This window comes from Anopheles gambiae, chromosome 2 (genome assembly GCF_943734735.2).
Source record: "Anopheles gambiae chromosome 2, idAnoGambNW_F1_1, whole genome shotgun sequence".
In the NCBI taxonomy this organism is placed as follows: domain Eukaryota; kingdom Metazoa; phylum Arthropoda; class Insecta; order Diptera; family Culicidae; genus Anopheles; species Anopheles gambiae.
In genome coordinates this window covers 20,743,477-20,763,365 of record NC_064601.1, presented here as the reverse complement: position 1 = coordinate 20,763,365, position 19,889 = coordinate 20,743,477, and the positions used below count along the sequence as shown (strand labels likewise).

At 49.5% G+C, this 19,889-nt stretch overlaps 2 protein-coding genes across 6 annotated transcripts in view; one reads left to right on the top strand and one right to left on the bottom strand.

Annotated features, from left to right (window-relative positions):
- Positions 1–280: 280 nt before the first annotated feature.
- On the top strand, positions 281–1,503 carry LOC1273551 (large ribosomal subunit protein mL45). The gene is made up of 2 exons (XM_312541.6): positions 281–406; positions 469–1,503. Exons 1-2 carry the CDS (start codon positions 359–361, stop codon positions 1,426–1,428), a joined length of 1,008 nt encoding a protein of 335 aa, XP_312541.4. The 5' UTR covers positions 281–358; the 3' UTR covers positions 1,429–1,503.
- Positions 1,504–1,733: 230 nt separating this feature from the next.
- Positions 1,734–19,889, bottom strand: part of LOC1273552 (regulator of G-protein signaling loco) — a 40,678-nt gene continuing 22,522 nt past the window's right edge. For 3 of the 5 annotated variants that reach the window (XM_061645078.1, XM_061645079.1, XM_061645081.1), the window contains 5 exons: positions 6,693–7,082; positions 5,916–6,610; positions 4,621–5,846; positions 4,056–4,553; positions 1,734–3,162 (listed from right to left, as the gene is read on the bottom strand). In XM_061645078.1, the coding sequence (XP_061501062.1) occupies positions 2,108–3,162; positions 4,056–4,553; positions 4,621–5,846; positions 5,916–6,610; positions 6,693–7,082 (3,864 nt within the window). In that variant the 3' untranslated portion in view covers positions 1,734–2,107. Of the gene's footprint in view, positions 3,827–4,055; positions 4,554–4,620; positions 5,847–5,915; positions 6,611–6,692; positions 7,083–19,889 lie in introns of all 5 variants that reach the window. The other 2 variants (XR_009764863.1, XM_061645080.1) reach the window with 2 other exon arrangements.

Sequence of the window (19,889 nt, the reverse complement as noted above, 5' to 3'; positions counted from 1 at the left end):
ATAACCTGCCAATTCAATTTTTTCTCAGCTCCATCGTTCTTTGCATGCCGAGGAGAATTCTCTCACCGAAAATGCTGTCAGTCGCTGTCAAAGCATGCTGTCAGTTATTTTCTCAGCTGCATTCTCGGTGTATGTAGAAACGCTCGCACAAAAATAATTTAAAACAAAAACTTTCCAATAAAGATGCGTTTGAATTATTTAAATCTTTCTTCTTAAAAACTGCAAAATTTAAACTTTATTTTAATTAATTTCGAAATTTGCTTCCTGCAGAACACACCCACAAAAATGTTCTTTGGGTACACCATTCTGTCATGATCATTGCTGACAGTTGGTGTTGTTTTTGTGGTGCGATAAAAACATGGCTTCGTTCGTAGCCGCTAGCCGCGCTGCGATTAAATTTCTTCAGGTAAATGCACCAAACACCATACCAAACGAATCAAAACTGTACCAAACCTTCCCCTGTTTTAGCTCCCGTCTGTTGGCTTCCTTGCGCCCTGTTTGCAGAATGCGACCGTCATCAATCAGCAGCAGGTCCGACACCGGCGTACCAAGCACTGGGACCCCAAGTGGAAGCGATTGCGTAAAGCGAAGTTTGTCAAGATCGATATTCCGAATCTGAACGAGCGGCCGGAAGACTTGTCGCAGGAAGAGATGAAGACGCGCATGAAGGAGCGTGGCATCATGCCGCCCCGGCCATGGCTCGAGCGCCCGTTCCACATCAGCTGCACGGGCGGTGTCTTCGAGCCGTACATACCGCCGGAGGGGGACGGCCGCATGTCGGCCATCTCGCGCGAAGGTGCCAAGCAGAAGATTGAGCAGCTGGAAAAGAAAACCAAATCGATGATGGCGATCCGCAAGATTCGCAATTACGACGAAGATTTCGAACCGCCCGAGTTTGCCACACTGGCGCAGGACATCTACATCGAAGCGCACAAAACGCTGTGCGAGAAGAACAAGTACAAGCTGCGCGAGATCGTCACGGAGCGGGCCTACCCGGAGCTGATGCACAACGTGGCAGACAAGACGATCCGGTGGCAGTTTCTGAAATCGCTCGAACCGCCGCGCGTCGTCCATGCGCGCTGCACCGATGTGATTACGAAGGAAAACATCTTCGCCCAGGTGACGGTCCGCTTCCACAGCCAGCAAACGTTGGCCATCTACGACCGGTTCGGGCGGCTGATGCACGGTAGCGAGACGGTAGCGAAGGATTGTCTCGAGTATGTCGTGTTCGAGAAGCATCTGGCCAACGAGTACGGCGTGTGGCGATTGCACGAGAAAATTATTCCCGACTGGATGCCACCGAAGGCGCCCGCTTTCATCACGTACCGCGTGGACGATGAACCGCCGGTGGCGGCGGCGGAAGCGGAATCGAAGGAGGTCGTACCGGCGGAAGGTGCGGCCAAGGCCGAAACGGTTGCAACTGCTTGAAGCGCGGCGCTAACAACTGGTGACCGTTTATGATGATGCATTATTAGTCGTTATAATAAAAAACAAATAATCGTACCCATTTTCGTGTCCGGTTCATGCTCTTTAAGGAGAATTGTATTTCCTTTTATTAAATCATTTCTTGTTAATGAACAACGCGCAATGTACGTGCCAGTAAACTAACGGTAGAACATCGTAAAAAATGCTTTATATTACTGCAAATTGTTTCTTTCTCTCTTTTTACTGCCTTTCCCTTCATTCATCAAACTTACCATCAGCTTCAGACATCATATTAACTCACCTTAAAATAGAAAATTAAATAATTTATATTTATTCAAAGATTTCATTACACTATCCTCACTATGCTATAATCTTCCCGCCCGATAGGCGATGTCCAGTGTTGACTATTTACAAAGGAATCAATATCTTCGTGGCGAAACTTTTAACATCACACACCACACATAGTATTATCACGCCGATTCCCAATCCAATCGACCCGTTGAATTGTGCTAACAATGTTTAAGCCTGTTGAAATTTGGAATAAATTAAATTTTATCCCCCCGAGCTATTTAAAACCGATCTTTTACACGTTTGTTTTACGAAGCGCCAAATTTGAAGAATCCTACTCCGCTTCTGGACGTCCGAATCGTCGGAACCGCATTTTGACTATAACCGATTACTGCTACACAAAGCTGCTATTCCCTTGATCGAAATATACGTTGCGTGCTTGCGCAACGGCAACACTGATCGCCGATGCGCTACCATTACTGCTGCCACCATCGTTGCCACTGCTGGCGCGCTGCTGTCGATTCCCTTCGCGGCCTCCGCGCGATAAATCATTGTGCGTGGTTGAGCTTACAATACCATTACTCCCCACGACAGTTCCCACACCTACACCGTTACTATTGCTACTAGGATGATGGCTGCTAACCGTGCTGCTGGAGGGACTAAGACCGCCAACGGTTGCACCCGTGCCATTAACACTACCTCCCATACTCCCATTGGTGCTGAGTGTAGTAGTGGAGAGACCACCGAGCAGCTCACTAGCACCACCACCAGGCGCACCAGCACTGCCAGGCGGTCCCGGTGCATACGAGGCAGCCACCGGGTGGCCCCAGTTGGAGGGTTTAATGGGTAGAATTTTCGGCTTCGGTGGTAACGGCGGTGGTCCCTTCTGACTATCGGGCGCACCACCACTGATCGCATTCGGCTGCCCGTCCTGACCTGGGGCGGCGGTAGCGTTACTTCCATTCGCTACCGGTTGCGACGTCGCCGTCTGGTAGCCCCCACCGCCATTATGAGTATGATGGTGATGATGATGATGGTAGTGCTGCCCATGGGGATGATGATGCGGATGCAGGTGCGGATGGTGATGATGATGGGACGGATAGTGTACCGATAGCGGGTAAGGATTGTTGGCGGACGTGTTGCCGTTAGGTGTTGCGCCAGCCGCACCATTCGCACCGGACGCTCCAGCGCCGGCCGGGTGGTAGTGCAGTGGATGCAAATGATTGGCATGTGTCGGTGGCGAGGAACTGTCGGGCGACATTTCGTGCGGATGATGCTCGCAGCACGCGAGGTTGGGCAGGTCGGGACCGTCGGCCGTGCTGCTGGAATCGCTGGAATGATCGCCGGAATAATGCTGCGATGCGGAACTAGATGGGATGGTGCGGGGTGTGGCGGTCACCAGCGCTTGACCATTGTAAGGTCGGGCATGGGTGAAGACTAGGGTAGTGTCTGGAATGAGGAGATGGGCAGAGTGTGTGCGATTAGTACACTGGGGGGGATCGATGCGGGGACGATGTTGTAATAGTATGATGGTTTTAAACACATGTACTAGAGTTGATAAGTAATATACTTAAAAGAAATAGTATAACTCAAGATGAAACTCAACGCCACTAACAACAATAACATTTTACTACGACCTCGGGCAACAATAAGGAAACATGCAATTTATATTTGATAGTTTTTTTTTTAAATCATGTATCATGTAAAAACAATGTTAACACCCAAATAATTAACAAAAATATAACAATACATGAAATACAAAAATCACATGAAATAGGTTTAAATCCATCTAAAATAAAAGTAGTGACAAAATGATCGATAAAATAAAGAAGAAACAAAAAACACTCTGACCATACGTAACGGAAAAGAAACCACAAACAACAGCACACAAAACAAAGATAAAAACAAATGGGAATGGCTAATGGTACGCACAAACACAAACGCACAAACAGTACATAGATTGAAGGCTCCATCATACGCACATATACATAGGAAAGAACCAAGGTGGGCCAGCTGGAACGTAATGGGTACACAGTTTGGGAGTTCTTTTGGTGTTAGCATTGTTTGGGCCAACTTTATCCAAGAGCAACTTCAACCACGCTCGTTATGCTTCCTGTCGCACGATGAGTTTCACACAAGTCGCCAAAGAATTAATGGAAAATAGAAGAAATGTTAGTAATCGTAGCAGTAGTAGATCGTCGACAGTGCACAGTTAGTAGTCTATAGTATTGTAAGTGGTCGATCGAAATACTTTTTTGCGACCGGAAGCGGTAACATTTTAGTGGCATACGCACACACACAAACTAAGGCCAATGCAAATACACATACGGGGCACTACTTACCGGCATAGCTAGTTTCGGACTGCGAACCGCCATTAGTGCCGCTGCCGCCCCCGTGCACGTGGAATGGATCGTCCTGCGGCAGGGGCGAAGCATTGCACTGGGTGGACAGATTCAGATGGCTATCGCTGACGGCCGCATGGACGGGCGATCCCGGCCCGGACAGGTTCTGGCGACCCTGCTGACCGGTGATCGATAACCGCGGCGCTGGCTGGGGCTTGTTGATTTGCTGCAACGAACCGCCCACAAACTCCGCCGTCGGGGTGGTAGCCTCCGAGCGGCGGGCCGGCTTACTGCGCGTCAGCTTAGAAGGGCCTGCCGCCGACGAGGGTGCTGCTGCTGCCGAGGCGCCAATCGATCCCGCACTGCTACTAACCGCGGCGGAGCTAGTGGAAAAGTTTTCCTTGTCCTTCAGAAAGTCGGGCAGCTCGAAATTGATTTCCGTGCCCCGCTGATCTTCCAGCCGGCTCCGTTGGGCTCGCTTCAGACCCTCCAGCAGCTCTGTGGGGATAAAGCAAACATAGATCAGAAATCACCATCACTTAGGTGTGGTCTAGCCAGAGCTTACCATCGTTCTGGGAGCGTGTCGGTATCTGCAGCTTCACACCCGCCTTCAGTTTCGCGATGATTGGCTTCTTGATGCCGAGATTGTTCACACTCTCTCCACCGTCCTCCGAGCCGCCGGTGGAGCATTTTTTACTTTTCGCCCCACGCCCACTCTCCGACGGTGCTGCGTTGGAGCCGCGCCTGCGGAATCGATCGCGCCGCGTCGATGAAGTATCGGACGCGCAATCTACATCCACGGTGCCGGGCCCCTTTCCAACTGCCGTCACAACACCACCGAATGCCGTTTTGCCATTCCTCAGCTCGTCGAACACCTTGTTCGTTATTTCGTCCAGTGAGTTAAGCTCCTGCTGACCCCGAGTGCCGGCCCCGACGCCTGCCTGCTGCTGCTGCTGCTGATCGTCCTTCGACTGCTGCTCCGACTGCTCCTTGGCACGGGATTGTGTTTGGTTCACAGTGTTATTATTGCACGTGGCGGAAGCAGCTGTGCCGTTTCCGAGTAATTGCTGACTCTTGCTGTTCGTTGCCACCGCGTACGACGGAGGGAGAGCGGACGGAACGGCAAACGTATGCTGCTGCTGCTGCTGACCGGCAGCACTCCCTTGTGGACCGTTTTGTAGCTGCAGCAGCTGCTGCTGTTGTTGCTGCTGGAAGTGATGCACGATCTGCTGATGGGTGGCGGTGTTGATTACTGGTCGCGCCCCTGCCAGCGGACGACCCAGCTCAGGATGCACGTTTGGCGTTTCGTTCGCGCTGCGTATGTACAGACACAACCCATCGACCGTGGTCACGGGTTGCGTCATGTCGAGACACACGTCGACCGTCGAGTGCACGACCACCTTCATCTCGTCCAGCTCGTAGTTGTACTTGTGCAGGATCGGCCGCAGCACGTCCGCGAGCGGCTTCGCCGCCTTGCTCTTGACCGATATCATCTTCCGGTTCGGCAGGTTCAGCTTGAACACGACGCGCTGATCGATGTTCACCTCCTTGCCGGCCAAGCTCACCGACGGGCCGTCCAGGTCGAGCGGTTTCGTGCTGCCGGCCAGGAACGCCTCGTACGCGTTGTACACGATGCCGCGCTTTTCCAGCAGCCGCTCCACCAGCTCCTTGATCGTTTCGTTCGATCGCGTCTGCACGACGGTGGTCGCACCGTTCGAAAGGATCACCCGACAGAGCGTGTTGCGTGAGTCGTCCGGATCGCACGATTTGCCACCGATCGCCGCATCGAAACTGTAACAGACCGAAAAATGTATGAATTAAACGAGGATCTGGAGAGGAAAACGCTCTAGTACTACATACCTTGCTAAGGAACTTCGAGAACTGTGTATGTCGCTGGTAGAATTGGTGGAAAGCAACTTCAACGTGTTGCTGCTACTTCCGCCCCCGGTTGTGGTCGTGCCGGAAGCTTTCTCACCACCACCACCACCCCCCGAACCGCCACCCTTTTCCTTGCTATCCTTCTTGGACGTGTCCGAGTCCCCGCGGTCCTTCGATTTGCAGCGCGTCTTGCGATGCCACGGCAGCAGCGATTTGCGTCGCCGATCTTCCGCATTGCTTAGCGACTTCTTTAGCTTCGTTATGCTCGCCGCGGTGCCGGTACCGCTCGCCGTCAGCATCGTGGCGCTGGTCCGTAGCATCGGATCGAGCTGTTCGCCCGGATACGGCAACCCCTGGCCCTTCCCTTCCGCCTCCTGGCACACGCGGTACAGGTCCGACTTGATGAAGCGCTGGTAGCTGTCAAACTTCATCAGATTGAAGATCTGCTTCTGGGCCGCCGCAAACAGGGTCGGTTCGGCCTGGGGCAGATTCTCCAGCGCAATGTTGCGCGCGATCGAGTCCACGTTGACCGGTTCGCTGCAGCCCGACTCCAGATGGCGGGCAAAGATGGCCTGCGCTTCGCGCGCCCGCTCCTCCCGCTCCGTCAGCTGCCGGTAGCGTTCGCACGCCGTCCAGAAGTAGATGTTTTCGGCGGAGAACTCCTTCTTGAGAAACTCCTTCAATCGGGAGGAAATGGGCGAGACACAGTTTTAGAGACGGAGAGCATTTGGACAAACATGGTAACATTAACGTGCTTACCGAGAATGTGTGCAATCCGGCCGCATCTTCCAGCAGCTTTTCGAAGGACGTTCCCCACGATGCGACACCGGTCGGTCCGGTTGTCGTGCCGCCGCTACCACCGGTTCCAGCCGTTCCCATCGGGCCTGCTGCGATCGTTGCCGATTCCGTGGAAAGCGTATCCACTCCGCCTCCCGCACTGCCACCGCCCGTGTACGGATTGTAGCCGCTCTTGGTCGAGCTGTAGTCGTCGTCGATCGACTTGGTGTACACGTCGCTCTCGGAGGCGGCCAGCGAGGACGGTCGACGGGCCGATCCATTCGTCGGGGTGCGGTGTTCGGTCGAGCGGGATCGCAAAGACGACTGGCCCCAGCGCCGGAATGGCGATGCGCTGTGATTAATTGTTTTACCCTGTGTGAACGAAAGCAAACCGGACAGGTGGTTAATTAATGTTGGCTGTACCTGGTACAACAGTTCCGAGGGGGACGAATATTGTGGCTTATGATGTAATGTTTTCCAGACTCTTTCTACCTCTTCTTTTATGAATGATCATCCTCCATCCCATACCCTTCCCTTCAAAAACATTGTTTTTTTTTCTTCCTTCCCCCATTAATGCGAAATTTCTCATCATATTTGCCCGCTTACATCTTGCTCGAGATCGGTGGTTGTTGTTGGCGGTGCAGCAATTACGTTTATCTCCGGTATGACCGTCTTACGTCCCCGGCCGGCAGTGCCCACGCGGGTAGCACTGCCACGCTGGTCACTCTCACCATCACCCACGCCACCACCGTCGTTGCCGATGCTGGTCGCATAGATTTCGCCCTCCTTGATGAATCCCATCATCTTGAAGCCGACATGATCGTGTGATGTGAGCAGCATGTTTGCACGTTGTTGCTGCTCACCACCACCACTGGATTCGGTCTGCTGCTGCTGCTGCTGCTCGGTGGCGACGTTTTTGTCGACGGTTTGCACTGGGCCGTCTGTATCGATCGGCACCACCGCCACTGCCACCGCTGGCAGTACCGGTGTTGCTGTAGCTGCGGCAAAAAAGCGTTTCCGCTCGACGTTCCGGCGTAGCGTACTGCCGCTCCGCTGGAACGCTCCTCCGGTGGTGGTGCTGACCGGTGGACGATCGCCGTTGCTGGTGTTGCGTTTGCCGCTGGCACTGTTGTTATTGCGGTCCAGTTGCAGCGGCGCATCGGCAGATATCTCCTGCTCGCGTTTGTACATTCACCTCACTTGGCGCGCCAACAGCAATGCCAGCAATGGAGCACGCAGCGGGTGTGCGCAGCAGCAGTGGAGAGCGATACTTTCGCACGATCGGAAGCCGCCAACATCACCACACTACCAGCACGTGCATCATATATCACACTAGTTTGTGCGCGACACCGTTTATTGTTGCTTTGATTTGCGACACGCGTGCCTAGAGTTCGGTTCGCAGGTTTGCGCTGCTCTGTTTCACACTGTAACTGCAATGTAAATGTACCACCATTCGTATAACGTTAGCCAGCCAGTATGTGTGCGCAGAAAATAATGCTCGACGACCCCACTTTTCTGCATTGCAACCACTTTAATCCTCCCGAAAACCGTTACTTCCTCTCGAGTGAAAGGTATGAGAACATAAAAGATCGAACGCGCATTACGCTTTACGCTTTATATCAAAATAAATTATTCCTGGCAGATTGATTGACACCGGCAGACACGCTGGACGCTGGGCGACAGGTCAAGCGACAGTTACTCTCGCGCGTGCTAAATTATGTTGCAGTGTAATCGATTCCCAAACTTTCATCCCTATCACAACGGGCACCATCATCTCGGGATGCTGGGGATTTGGAAAGTAAAGGTAACTTTGGTTGCACCTTTACACCAGCTCAGGTGGGGGGGGGGGGGGGGCACAACACCGCAACGGATGACAAATATTTTATTTTACTTTACTTCCAGCCGTGACAGTCCGCCTTGGCTTGCCCCCGCTATATGATTCCACTCTTATCTGATGGCTGTTTTTTTATTTAGCCATTCAGCAGAGAACAGTTTTAAATCGGGTGTTAAGTTCAGCATAATACTGCACACTGTATTGTGCACGGCTGCTGCGCGGTAAGTGTGATCGTTCCTGCTTTTATCGCATATCAAAAGACGATCGTTATGTGTTGAGCGGGTCCGATCACAACAGCAGCGCACAGGCAGAAACATATCTCGTTGACGTTTAAATAATAAAAAAGCCCAATTTATCTTGCACACCAGTGACGTTACGGGCTTGCGCGCGGCCTTCCCGCAGCGTGTCTCGTAAGCTGCCGCAACTTATTGCTAATAGGATGCTTTGGAAGCGTTTGACGAAAAGCCAATCGAAACTCGGCAACAAACACCGGAGCGTGTCCGAAAGACACCGACAAAAGCCGCAGGAGGTCACAAATTATCTTCTGCCCAGCAGTAGCGGAGCCGCCTCCTTTTGCAGGCCTTGCTAGGCTGCACTGAAATGGATGATTAATTTCGAGATCGTCCGGCGGATCGGCCAGCACAAGCCGTTTCACAGAGGAAGTGATCGTCACGATAGACGTAATGTCGCTGTACTTAATGATGATCCCCAGAGGGAGACGGTGTGGGATTAGTTTCGTCAACTTAGGTGGTCCCCGACCATCCGACGGAGAAATTGAATTTAAAACTGTGCTTTAATAACTCATTACGCTGAAGCGGTGAGTGTGTGTGACGGCAGCAAAAGCGTTGATTACTATTGGCAAGTAGAAAATGCAACGAAATGTTTTGATTTACACCAGATACTAAATCAATTTTGACCTAGTGCAAAAGCGTTTATTTTGCGTTTGCGTAGATGGTGAAACTGATTGCACCGATCGCACTGACGTTATGATATGATTTAAACCCTGCTGGACGCTGACGTCAAGCTGGGCCGATTCTTTATTCTGGAATCTATTTGCAGCAAGATAACAGTGCCGTTCGATCGCTGAGAAAGATGCTGCATGATTTATTTTGACGTCGATCATCAATGCAATCGATCGAAATACGATCGATCCGAGCCTTGATGTCTGGGGCAAGTTACGGACGTCTTTGAAACTGCGCGCTTAGACAGTTCATTATCAGAATTGTTTAGATTATACGTACAACATACGAACACACACAGACAATCTACTCCATCGACTTTGCTTCCAATGCATTCCATTACATTCCGTTTGAAGCAAAACGCAGAAAAAAAACACAAACACACTTTTGACTGACAACCGTAGCGCACTTCTAGCAGCATGATGAAGCACGGCCACAGTTTTGGGATATGTAATGGTTGTTTGGTCAACAAACATCCATTCGAACGGGACGCGTCGAACCGAAGAGATCATCATTTGGTGCAACGTAAACAACACAAGATACATCAAACCGGAAGCGATCCCCTGGGATGAAAAACGCAATCTCTCTGATGCTAACCATTTGTGAAGCATGGCGATAGAAAGTCTCGGGTGTGTGTGATCATGCCACAAGCTGTATGTGATCGGTAACACGTGGCGGATGGCCAAAAAGTACCTTCCATTCCGTCCGAAAGCAAACATTGTTTCCACCAGTGTACCGCATGTCACGTTTCTTTGAACGATCAAGTACGCTAAATCCAATAAACAGATACAGACTTTCACATGGTGAAACATGACTACAATGATAGGGTCTTTTGATGCTAATTTTGATCGTGCTACAAATGAATTACGTTGCCTGCAGTACTGTGGAGTGCTGTACGTTATTTACATTGACGGTTTCTTTATTTATCAACCCACAACAAGCAATTGCGTAAGACAACATATTAAACTATAACAAAACAAAAATGTGCGCAGTACAGAAATGCGTTTTACGACCCTTGCATAAGTGTGCACTATTTGGATGGAATTAAAATTAGCCAAGCCCACTAGGCAGCCTGGTGCGCTTTCTACGCTCGGTGGACACCGCAACTGCCGGGGAAACAGGAGCAGAGAAAACAGATTGCCGACTAACGATGAAAAGTCTGCGATTAATTCCTCCTCTGTGTTGATAGAAATCCTACCCCTGTGTGAACTGTTCCAAAATTTTCCACAAAGCATGTTTGCGTCAAAATGTCCGGGTGGCCCTAAGTTAAGCGAAACCGAAATTGACGTAACATGAAACATGCGGTTACAATAAGCATTGCATTGCACATCATGCGACTATTTTTAGAACTGTAATCCCTAGCAAACCGAACTGGACCTCTGGGGAGCTCTAAGCACGATCGAAGGGCCCTATTCCAGCGTAGTATGCGATATTGACACATCTGCAAATCATAAAAATCCAAGCGTATTAACACTGTGCTGTACCAGTGTGGTGATGCGCCAAACACGAGAGACCCTCACAGATTAGCAATACACAGCCATATACATGCACATATCTGCGTCAGGGACGGTCGCTAGCTCACCAAGCCAACCAGAAGCTAATAAAAACCAATTTGTCCGCATAACTCATCATGAATCATATCCATTGTAGTGAATGTGGCGTCCTTCGTCTTTGCCGTCCTTCGTTTCAGCTTTGTCGCCAACTTCATCAACATTCTACCGTTTTTGAAGGGTGAAATTGTGTGCCTCGGGTTCTTTGCAAGATGATGATGGGCGACGACGCTACTAAGCACAACAAAAGGCGCATCATCAATTCGTGGAATGCAGCCGTCGGCGGCCAACACGAATGTTAATGCACCAAACGCGCGCGCCCCGGATGCACCCGCGTCGACAGTATGGCACACGTCAACGATCTCATCAGTGGTCCCCCCTGCTCCCGAGCTGGTTTCACAACGTTACGAGACAATATAAATCTTCTCACAAATGTATTACGTGGGATAACAGCGTCACTGGAAAAAATAGAGATAACCACTCAAGACTCCCGTCAGTCACGTCTCAATCTGTGCCCCGACCTTCAACAACACAACATGCGAGACCCTTTTTAATGTACCAAAATTGGAACACAGTCACATACACACACATGTGCTCGAGTTCGAGCTGGAGCAAGATCAAGATCAAGAGGAAAGCCCACGTTCCCATTTATTCCATTCATACGAGCGATTAACGTGTGTGTAATATTGAAAACTAAATACACACACATAAATTCCAACTGAAGGAATGCAGCTGCATACGGTGGGAGAATGTGCTATTGCTTTGTTTTTATATTTAGGTGAAAAGAAAAAGTACTGCATGCCCGCTCCTATCATCACCCAGTGCACACCCATCACTAGGCACATAGGATCAACCTAGTTTCCATTCCCAACAGAGCCAACGCTCTTCCACCACCAAACCCAGCCGAAACTCATTGTTACATTACAAGTTGTTTGCTTTTCCATACCCGACCAGCGCTTCGTTTCCCATCACCAGCCACAACAGTTCCAATGTACGTGAGATGCATTGGGAAGCAAATAAACTACGGCCACGGTGAATCACGACAGTTTGTGCATCAGTTTCTACATGTGCTTCTCCGACGAAAGCGGAACCTTCACGAACTTTCCGCTTATCTGGGCCACCGGGCATGGGTGAAGAGGCACGCGGGTTTGTCCAGCGCCAAAAGATGACAAAACAGTAGCGACTTTAAAAAGAGTGCAGTTGTGGTTCTACATGTCTACAAACAATTCCAGACTGTTCGGGACTGAGATTTTCGCCGACCGTAACGAGTAAACAGACACAAAATCGCGTTGCGATTGTAGCTGAACTGAGCTCGGGAACATTATTATCAGCGCTGATGACACATGACGGAGCAAATATTCGCAATAATCTTACGTGCGACAAATAAGCCTCGAATTACTGTTATAAATAATTGTGTATGATCACCAGCGATCCTCGATCATCTCTTCGCTAATAATCGTAAACAAGATACTATTTGTATATTGCAGCTTGTGGCAACAAACTGACCCCGGCCGCCATACGAATGTCTCGGAAGCGTATTTTTACAACCACCCCTTCCACGATAGCTTGAAGCGATTTTGTTTATCTCCCGTTCCCATCGTGCTTCAAAAGCCCCCTCTCAACAGCTTAACAATCCATAAAACATTTCCCTCCTGTCCCTGTGGAAATAGGCAAAATAGAAACTTCAGCCGTCGCACAAAACAATCTTGTGATCGGAAACGGTAGTCGGCAGATTTTATTGTCCGTGTTGGAATTTCAAACGTCTTGGAAAACAAACCACAGCCAGCGAACGACGCAACATAACCCACAGAGACCCGGAAGGAAGAGGGCCGTTAGTTGCTCTCTCGGTGTCGCTCCGTTGCCTTCCCCACTGTGCTGCAGTTTTCCAACACACCAGCTCCAATGAATGAAGGGTCCGAAAAACGGCTTGCTTGGTGCAGGTTCGGTGAACAAGTGGACCGCAACAAAAACAGCGCCACCAGGGGACATACCAGAGGCAACACAAACACAATTGGTCGACCGACGCGCAAATGACTTCTTTTGCGCAGGGGGTAGAGAGTACGAGACCATACACACTCCACCACCGGTGGCTAATTTGTGTGATGCCCTGGTTCAAACGACAGTTGATGGGACATATCGGCCATGCCGACGGCAAAAAGAAGCGAACGGAAAGCCCAGGGAACAAATCAGTTTTCCCCAATGCAAAACAATTGTCATTCCTGTTCCTCGGGTGTGGTAGAGTGGGGCGCGATTTGCTTTTCGTGCCTTTCATTCCACGGTAGAATTAAGCTCACTTACGGCGCAAGCATCACAAGGAGACACAGACGAACAAGAAGCGTCTTTTTTTACGACAAAACAGAGCGAAAGTATGTTCATTCCGGGTGGCTAATTGGAAAAGTGGCAGCCAATTACCCCCAGTGTACTTTTGCGGCGCAGTATGTTCCGAACCGAACAGCAACACACACACAGATCATAATCATCCCTCTCTTGTGCTGCAAGCGCGACCAACCGAAGCAGTTTTGAGCGACAACACAATTGTTCTGAATGCGTAATGTGTATGAGCAAAAAACCAAAAACATGCTTCGAAAGGGAATTCGCATGCTCCGCATCCAATGGCATTGTAAGCTACTATTACAACATGCTTTTTGGAGATTAAAACAGTCCATCAGAAGGTAGAAGGTCAAGAAGGTTTTTGAAGTAACAACGGAACGCCACCATCCTCTCCTTCAGTGTCAGCACCAATCTGATAATGGCTTATCAGTTCGGGTAAGAAAATCGTAAATTTATACACCACCGGTCCATCGAACGAACTGTTTGTTTGTGCGAGTGTCTATGATGAGTGATTAGAATGGAAGGCAACATCACAACAAAGACCGTTTGCCGGCAAAGGGTGTACCATGTTCTGGAGCATTATTCAACTTAAAAAAACCCCTTCATATGATCGCTTTGCTGCATGATTGTGGTTGTACAGCAGCAATCACATCATTTTCTTAGTAATATTTGAGTTGTGTGTACCCCGCTTGCTGACAGCATTGCTTACAAATAATTCAACCTTTACCGCGGTTAACCCGTCCAATTGCATCAGCAGTCATTGATCAATCATCGATCCGTAGCATTGGTAAGCAAGGGCAAACTGTCAAGCTAGCGTTTACAGTAACCTGCACAGCAACGCTTGTTGCACCCACAGTGGATGACAGCACCAGAAACTCCCACCGTAGAGTCGTGGCCCGCTCCTGTACGTACGATCAACTTAATTAATCGCGTTCAGCTTCCACACTGCTGCACACAGCTGCCCACTCTCTGTAAAGGGCTGTGAGAGTCTACACACAGGACTGTGCCGCATCAGCATTCACGGCCCAGATGCTAATACACTCGGACAACCCACTCCAGGGGTGTGTGTGTGTGTGGAGAGGAATCGTTCCAAAAGAGGACGATAATGTATTCTAATAACATTCATTACGCAATTGGACATTGGACCCATTTTGTGTTGTGGTGGTATCTCATTACCCACCCAGCCAGTGGGACCCACAACAAAAGTACACACGACCCGGCTGTTTAGGTAAGAAAATGGAAAGAAATAATGAAAATACCCCAACAGCCGGTGGAATCGACACGTCGATGAGAGAGCAGTCACTACGCGTAGAATAGCTTTCCCGGAGCATACAAAACGGGCGGGGAAAGTGAGCAACTAGTTGAGCATTAGCGAGCACTGGAGCAACATAAATTTGCGTGTCGTGCTGCCAGCCTCTTATGTCTTAATGTTTCTGCGCGCAATAGATGACTGTTGATAGTGCTGATTAGACAGGGCCAGCGACTAATGCGCATCGATGCACACGGGACGAAGACCACGACGACGACGATGATGATGATGAGGATGGCCGGGCCATTGGATCTCCGGGTGTTGCAATGGGGTCTTGCTGAAGGTGTCACTTTACTGACACGGTACGGAAAACCTACGGCCGGCGCGCACACTTGAAAGATACCCGAGAGCTCCGATCTTGATCTGCCGCTAACATGCAAACTGATCTCGTAGCTTTGATACTAACACGCGATCCTGCAATGAGCAGCTTTTGAAGATTAGGGGAAAGATGTTCCTTTGGGAATAGCGACATTAGCTAACTTTCAGTGCTGAACAACGATCGGCAGAGGATTAAGCATACCGGATAATCGTCGTAGTGCTATTAAATGTTTTGTGAGGCCTTTTGTCGGTCTTTGCTGGGCAATAACTTACAAGATGTTAAAAAAGGTGGTTGATAGTTCAGGTCAATGTTTTGAGAAGAATTTTGTATACCTATTTTTTACAAAAACATGTCTCTGTCACAGTTACCGTCTTTTTAGTGTCCACTGAGTGTAACGCAGGGCACTATACGAAAACCGTTACAACAACCATTTGCACGAACATTCGTTACAAAATCGTCAATCTCCTCATGCGTATCCTTATGACTCATACCACACAAGCACACACATACAGCTCTAAAACAGTAAAATAAAGTAGAGAATACGCCAGCAACTCGACGACCGAGCTGCGCAAACGAGGATAACCTCCATTGTGCTGCGGAGCTCTGTGTGGTTGTGGGCAAAACGTCCGACGCCAACCCGACCGTATCTTAACCTTGGGGCCGGAAATATAATAATGCAAGCCCAGCGAGCTAAACGGTATCGGTTGACTGCCGCATCATCCGAACAGCTCGCAAGGAACACTCGGTGTTTGTGGTGGTGGTGGTGCTTGAGCTACACGATGATGCAATTGCATCCCCCCAAAGAGTGCACCCTCCCACTTCTCCTTGACGGGGGCACTGAATTGGACTGCTTTTTTTGTTATAGAGACAAAAAAAAATCGCTCAAACGCTTTCAAGCTATGTGGTTCCCAGGAGAAATTTGCGGCGAACCTTTGCTGTCACACAAGGGCTTTTGCTTCACGGCTGAGAGATTACGCTCCACGCTGAAATGTGACTTCCGTTCCGTCGTTTGCGGTGAACGTGTCCCGGTCGGATACACTGTTGCACCGTGGCAATGCACTCATTTGCGGGGAGGGGGGGGGGGGGGGACTGATTGTTCCCTTTTTTTTGCATCACCCAAAGAATGCGCAAAGTGAAAAAAGGCTTGTATAGCAGTTGGGAACGATCTAGATCGTTTTTTTTTGCGTAGATTCTTTCCGTAGGACTTGTCAAGTGTAATTTTAAACGCCCTTTTCTACTAAATTTTATCCGTTCTTGCGAGCTTTTTATTGAAAACATGTATGTTGGCTTGAACAAAGCACCTGATCGCACGCTCCCATGGTAACACGACGTCTTCAAGACGTCCTCCACTAGTTGAGTAACGAAACGATCGGTTGCGTTTGAAGAAAGCTTACTCATTGGATTGGAAATTAAGATTGCTTAGCTATCGCATCCCCGCCGCCCGGTAAACTCTTTTGAAGCTGTGCTTCATCTGGGCGGCATCAACGCGTAAAGCCTTTTCCTAGCAGCAAAGAAAGGGGGTGGTATGGCGGAAGTAAATAATCCCACGATCACAAGAAAAAAATACCAACTACCGGCGGGACCGTTTTGACCAACGTTACTGCTGTGCATCTCCCGTGTTTCCCGCCGTCAAGATCGCCCAAAGATCGTTGAGCGGGAGAGGAGCGGGTTTTATGCATTCAATCATAATTATTCCATCTCTAGAAAGTTGTTTACTCTCGTCGTTCCGTCCCTGCTTGCGACTGTGCGTTTAAACAGACACACTTACACAGCAACACACCGCGGCCGCGAAGGTGGTTTTCTCAGGTAGCGTCTGAGGGCCGCGCAGCGTGACCGGAGTGGCAAAAAGGGGAAACAGACGGGTGGTTTGTTTTGTTTTTCTTCCCCTTCTTTCAACTCGGCAAAATCGGCGAACCTGCTTGATCATCGGTAAACCATTAAACCATGCTGCCCTGTCCCTGTCCTCGGCTCCCACACGGGAAGCGAAACGTATAAGCGCAATAAGCCGCTCTAAAGCCTCCCGGCTCCAACGTGCCTTTTTTTGCTTCCTAATTTCCCAAAACTCCCTTTCTCTCTGGTTCTGGGTGTTCCGTGCGTTGCTTTTGGCCTAAGGGAAACGAACGAACCTATTGGACCGGGAGGAGCCGTCTTTCCTTCACTATGAGCTATGAGGAATACAATTCCCTTACACCAGACCGTACTGATCTATTATCCTCCGTTGTAACGGATGCGTAGCAAACCTCATTCTCTAATACACACTACCGGCTCGTACATCTCCTCCTCGTCTTTATTTAAGGGTGCCCAATGATGGGAACAGCAGACGGAGAAAGGCTTCTTTCTTTGCCCAAAAACATACAAAAACAATTCAATTTGCACACACCGAAGCTGCCAATGCTAATTCCAACCGACACGCAACAAGTGAGAGAATCATCATTGCGTGCATTCGGTCGGGCACAGGCAGACAAACAAAAAGATGAAGATAAACACAAATTCCATACATCACTTTCAACATCCGTGCCACTCGTACGGCGGTGAAGCATTGGATTTGAGCGTTGCACACGCTTCACAGTATTTGGCAACACAACTGCATTAATGATTTTGACTGGCGCTTCTCCTTGAACGCCATTTAGTAATTGACAAATCCTCTCCGACAAGACAATTAGTAGCTCGGATCTGGCAAGATCGGTAACCATTTTCACGGACATTTTGGCTGGTTGAGAATGAGTTTTAGGCCACGCTTCTTCACACTAACCCCAAAAATCACGGCCAAACCTAACCACTAGCGATCACTCTCACAAGCAAACTCCTCGCACAACAACACACGTTACTTGCTTTCGTTTCCTCCCGACACACACACACACACACACCAACTCGTACATTCGAAAATGCTTCACTTTCTTTTCCACGGTGAACTTTTTCTATTTCAAACGCTTTTCAACCCCTCCTCTGCGTGTAATCCGGGAACGCGCGCACCACAATGGATCATTGAGCTACAAACGTGAACAAACACTTGCGTTTCCCTTTGAGGGTCCAAATTCACATCTTCTACAAAACTTTTTTGAAAAACCAACCAACTTCTTCACACCGGTAATAGACAAAAGTTCAAATCACAACTAACCAATGCACTTGTGCACGATGATCACACTATTTTGTACGTTGAAAAGATCACCTAGTCGAGGGCGCGTTCGTGCGGTCCAAAACACACCGTAACACCACGGAACCAGCAGGGCGACTGGTTTGATTGTTTGAACGGTCAATTAAAGGAAATTGAATTGACGACGTACCGCGTCCACCATATGCATCACACTCGACTGCAACTTTTGAAAAGACAGCGGGAGAGAGAGACGGAGAGTGAGTGAATGTGACTCTCGCCTGCATTAAAGCACGTGTGCGTGTACATGGCGTATCGAAGGGCCCCTATTTCCTATAATGCACTGCAAGCACGACCACTTTGCCGGAAACACACACGAAAAAGCGTGCAGCTGAATATGCGTACGCGGATTTAATGCTTGCTGTAGGAAATGCACGTAGCATAGCCGACTAGCGTGGACAGACACAAACACCACACCCTACTAATACAGTTTTGAAGTCGTCACTGAACACAGCTGTTGTGCGTTATACTGCGAGAAGCTTTACACCGTACCGTTGACGTACGCAAACACGCATAGGAAGTTGATATCCTTTCGCGCTCCGGAAAAACCGTCCACAGCTAAGGGTGTGCTGCTTTTCCGGCTTTCTTATGATCGCGAACCGTAACACTACGACTGCTGGACACATTGCTTCCCTTCCCAGACAGCGTACCACACACTGCCTGCATTCTTTTCGCTTTCAACTTGTCTGTTTCCGTCGTCGCAATGCGGGACAGTTTAATTCTTTCCCCCAAACTGACCGTAGCCTAACAAACCCGCACCGAGCATTCGGGTACTGGGGAAGACGTTTGAAGCTGCACACATCACACATACAAAACCACACACACACGGCGAGTACAAACTCCCACAAAAACGCGACGGCGACTCGTGGTTTGCGTTGTTAGAGCTGTGTCGCCCTCGTTGCGCCGTCTAATGGAAACTAAATCGGCAACAGCGGACCCACCAGCAACCAACTTCATCCCGAGCGGGGCAATCTCTTGCACTGTCGGAGGGTGTGATCCGCGCTCTCTCTCTCTGTCTCTCTGTTACTCTCTTCGTGGGATGGTATCCCTCGCAGTACGAGATTCCATTGGTTGGGTTCGCATGGGTTGGCATTAGAGAGGAGCTGGCTCATCGCCCTTATGCACAGACGACCCTATTTCAAGGCTCTCATCTCTCTCTGACTTTGGTCTTTGGACGTTCATGGTACAGTTTCTGATGTGAAAAAGGCCGAATGTGGCGATCACAGAGAGCCCCAGACGAGGTTACTCTCGCGTTCGCGAGTTGCGTGTGAGATTGCGCTTTGATTTTGGGCTGATCTTCACCGATCACTGCCAGCACTGTTGTGGAGCGCGGCATGGGCAATGTCGCTCGCGCGTTCTCACTGTTTCTCTTGCGTAAGCAGCATCATCTCGCCGTTCGCGTATGGCACACCGTTGAGCAGGGCAAGATCTCCGCAAGACGATCACACGCAGCATCATTGGATTCTAGTGGAGTTTGTTTAAAAGTTAAATAATGCCGATCTAAACACGATCAGTTCGCATACAAGTAGAACCTAACATAGCAACGGCCGTAAAGAGACCCGACGATACTGTCTGAGTCACTGTTGAAGCAGCAGTTTTGACACACATTTTGTGCTTACACAGATGTTTCGATAACAACAATAACAAAAAACTGCAACATACACACATTACCCTCAAGCCCTGCCGGTCAATGCAATGTGCTCTATTTTGAAGCACAACTTCGGCA

Bases quoted from the DNA above. Each gene is read 5' to 3' on its own strand.
- LOC1273551 (XM_312541.6), top strand. From the start codon at position 359: ATGGCTTCGTTCGTAGCCGCTAGCCGCGCTGCGATTAAATTTCTTCAG. The intron at 407-468 runs GTAAATGCACCA...CCCCTGTTTTAG, and splicing joins CTGCGATTAAATTTCTTCAG to CTCCCGTCTGTTGGCTTCCT.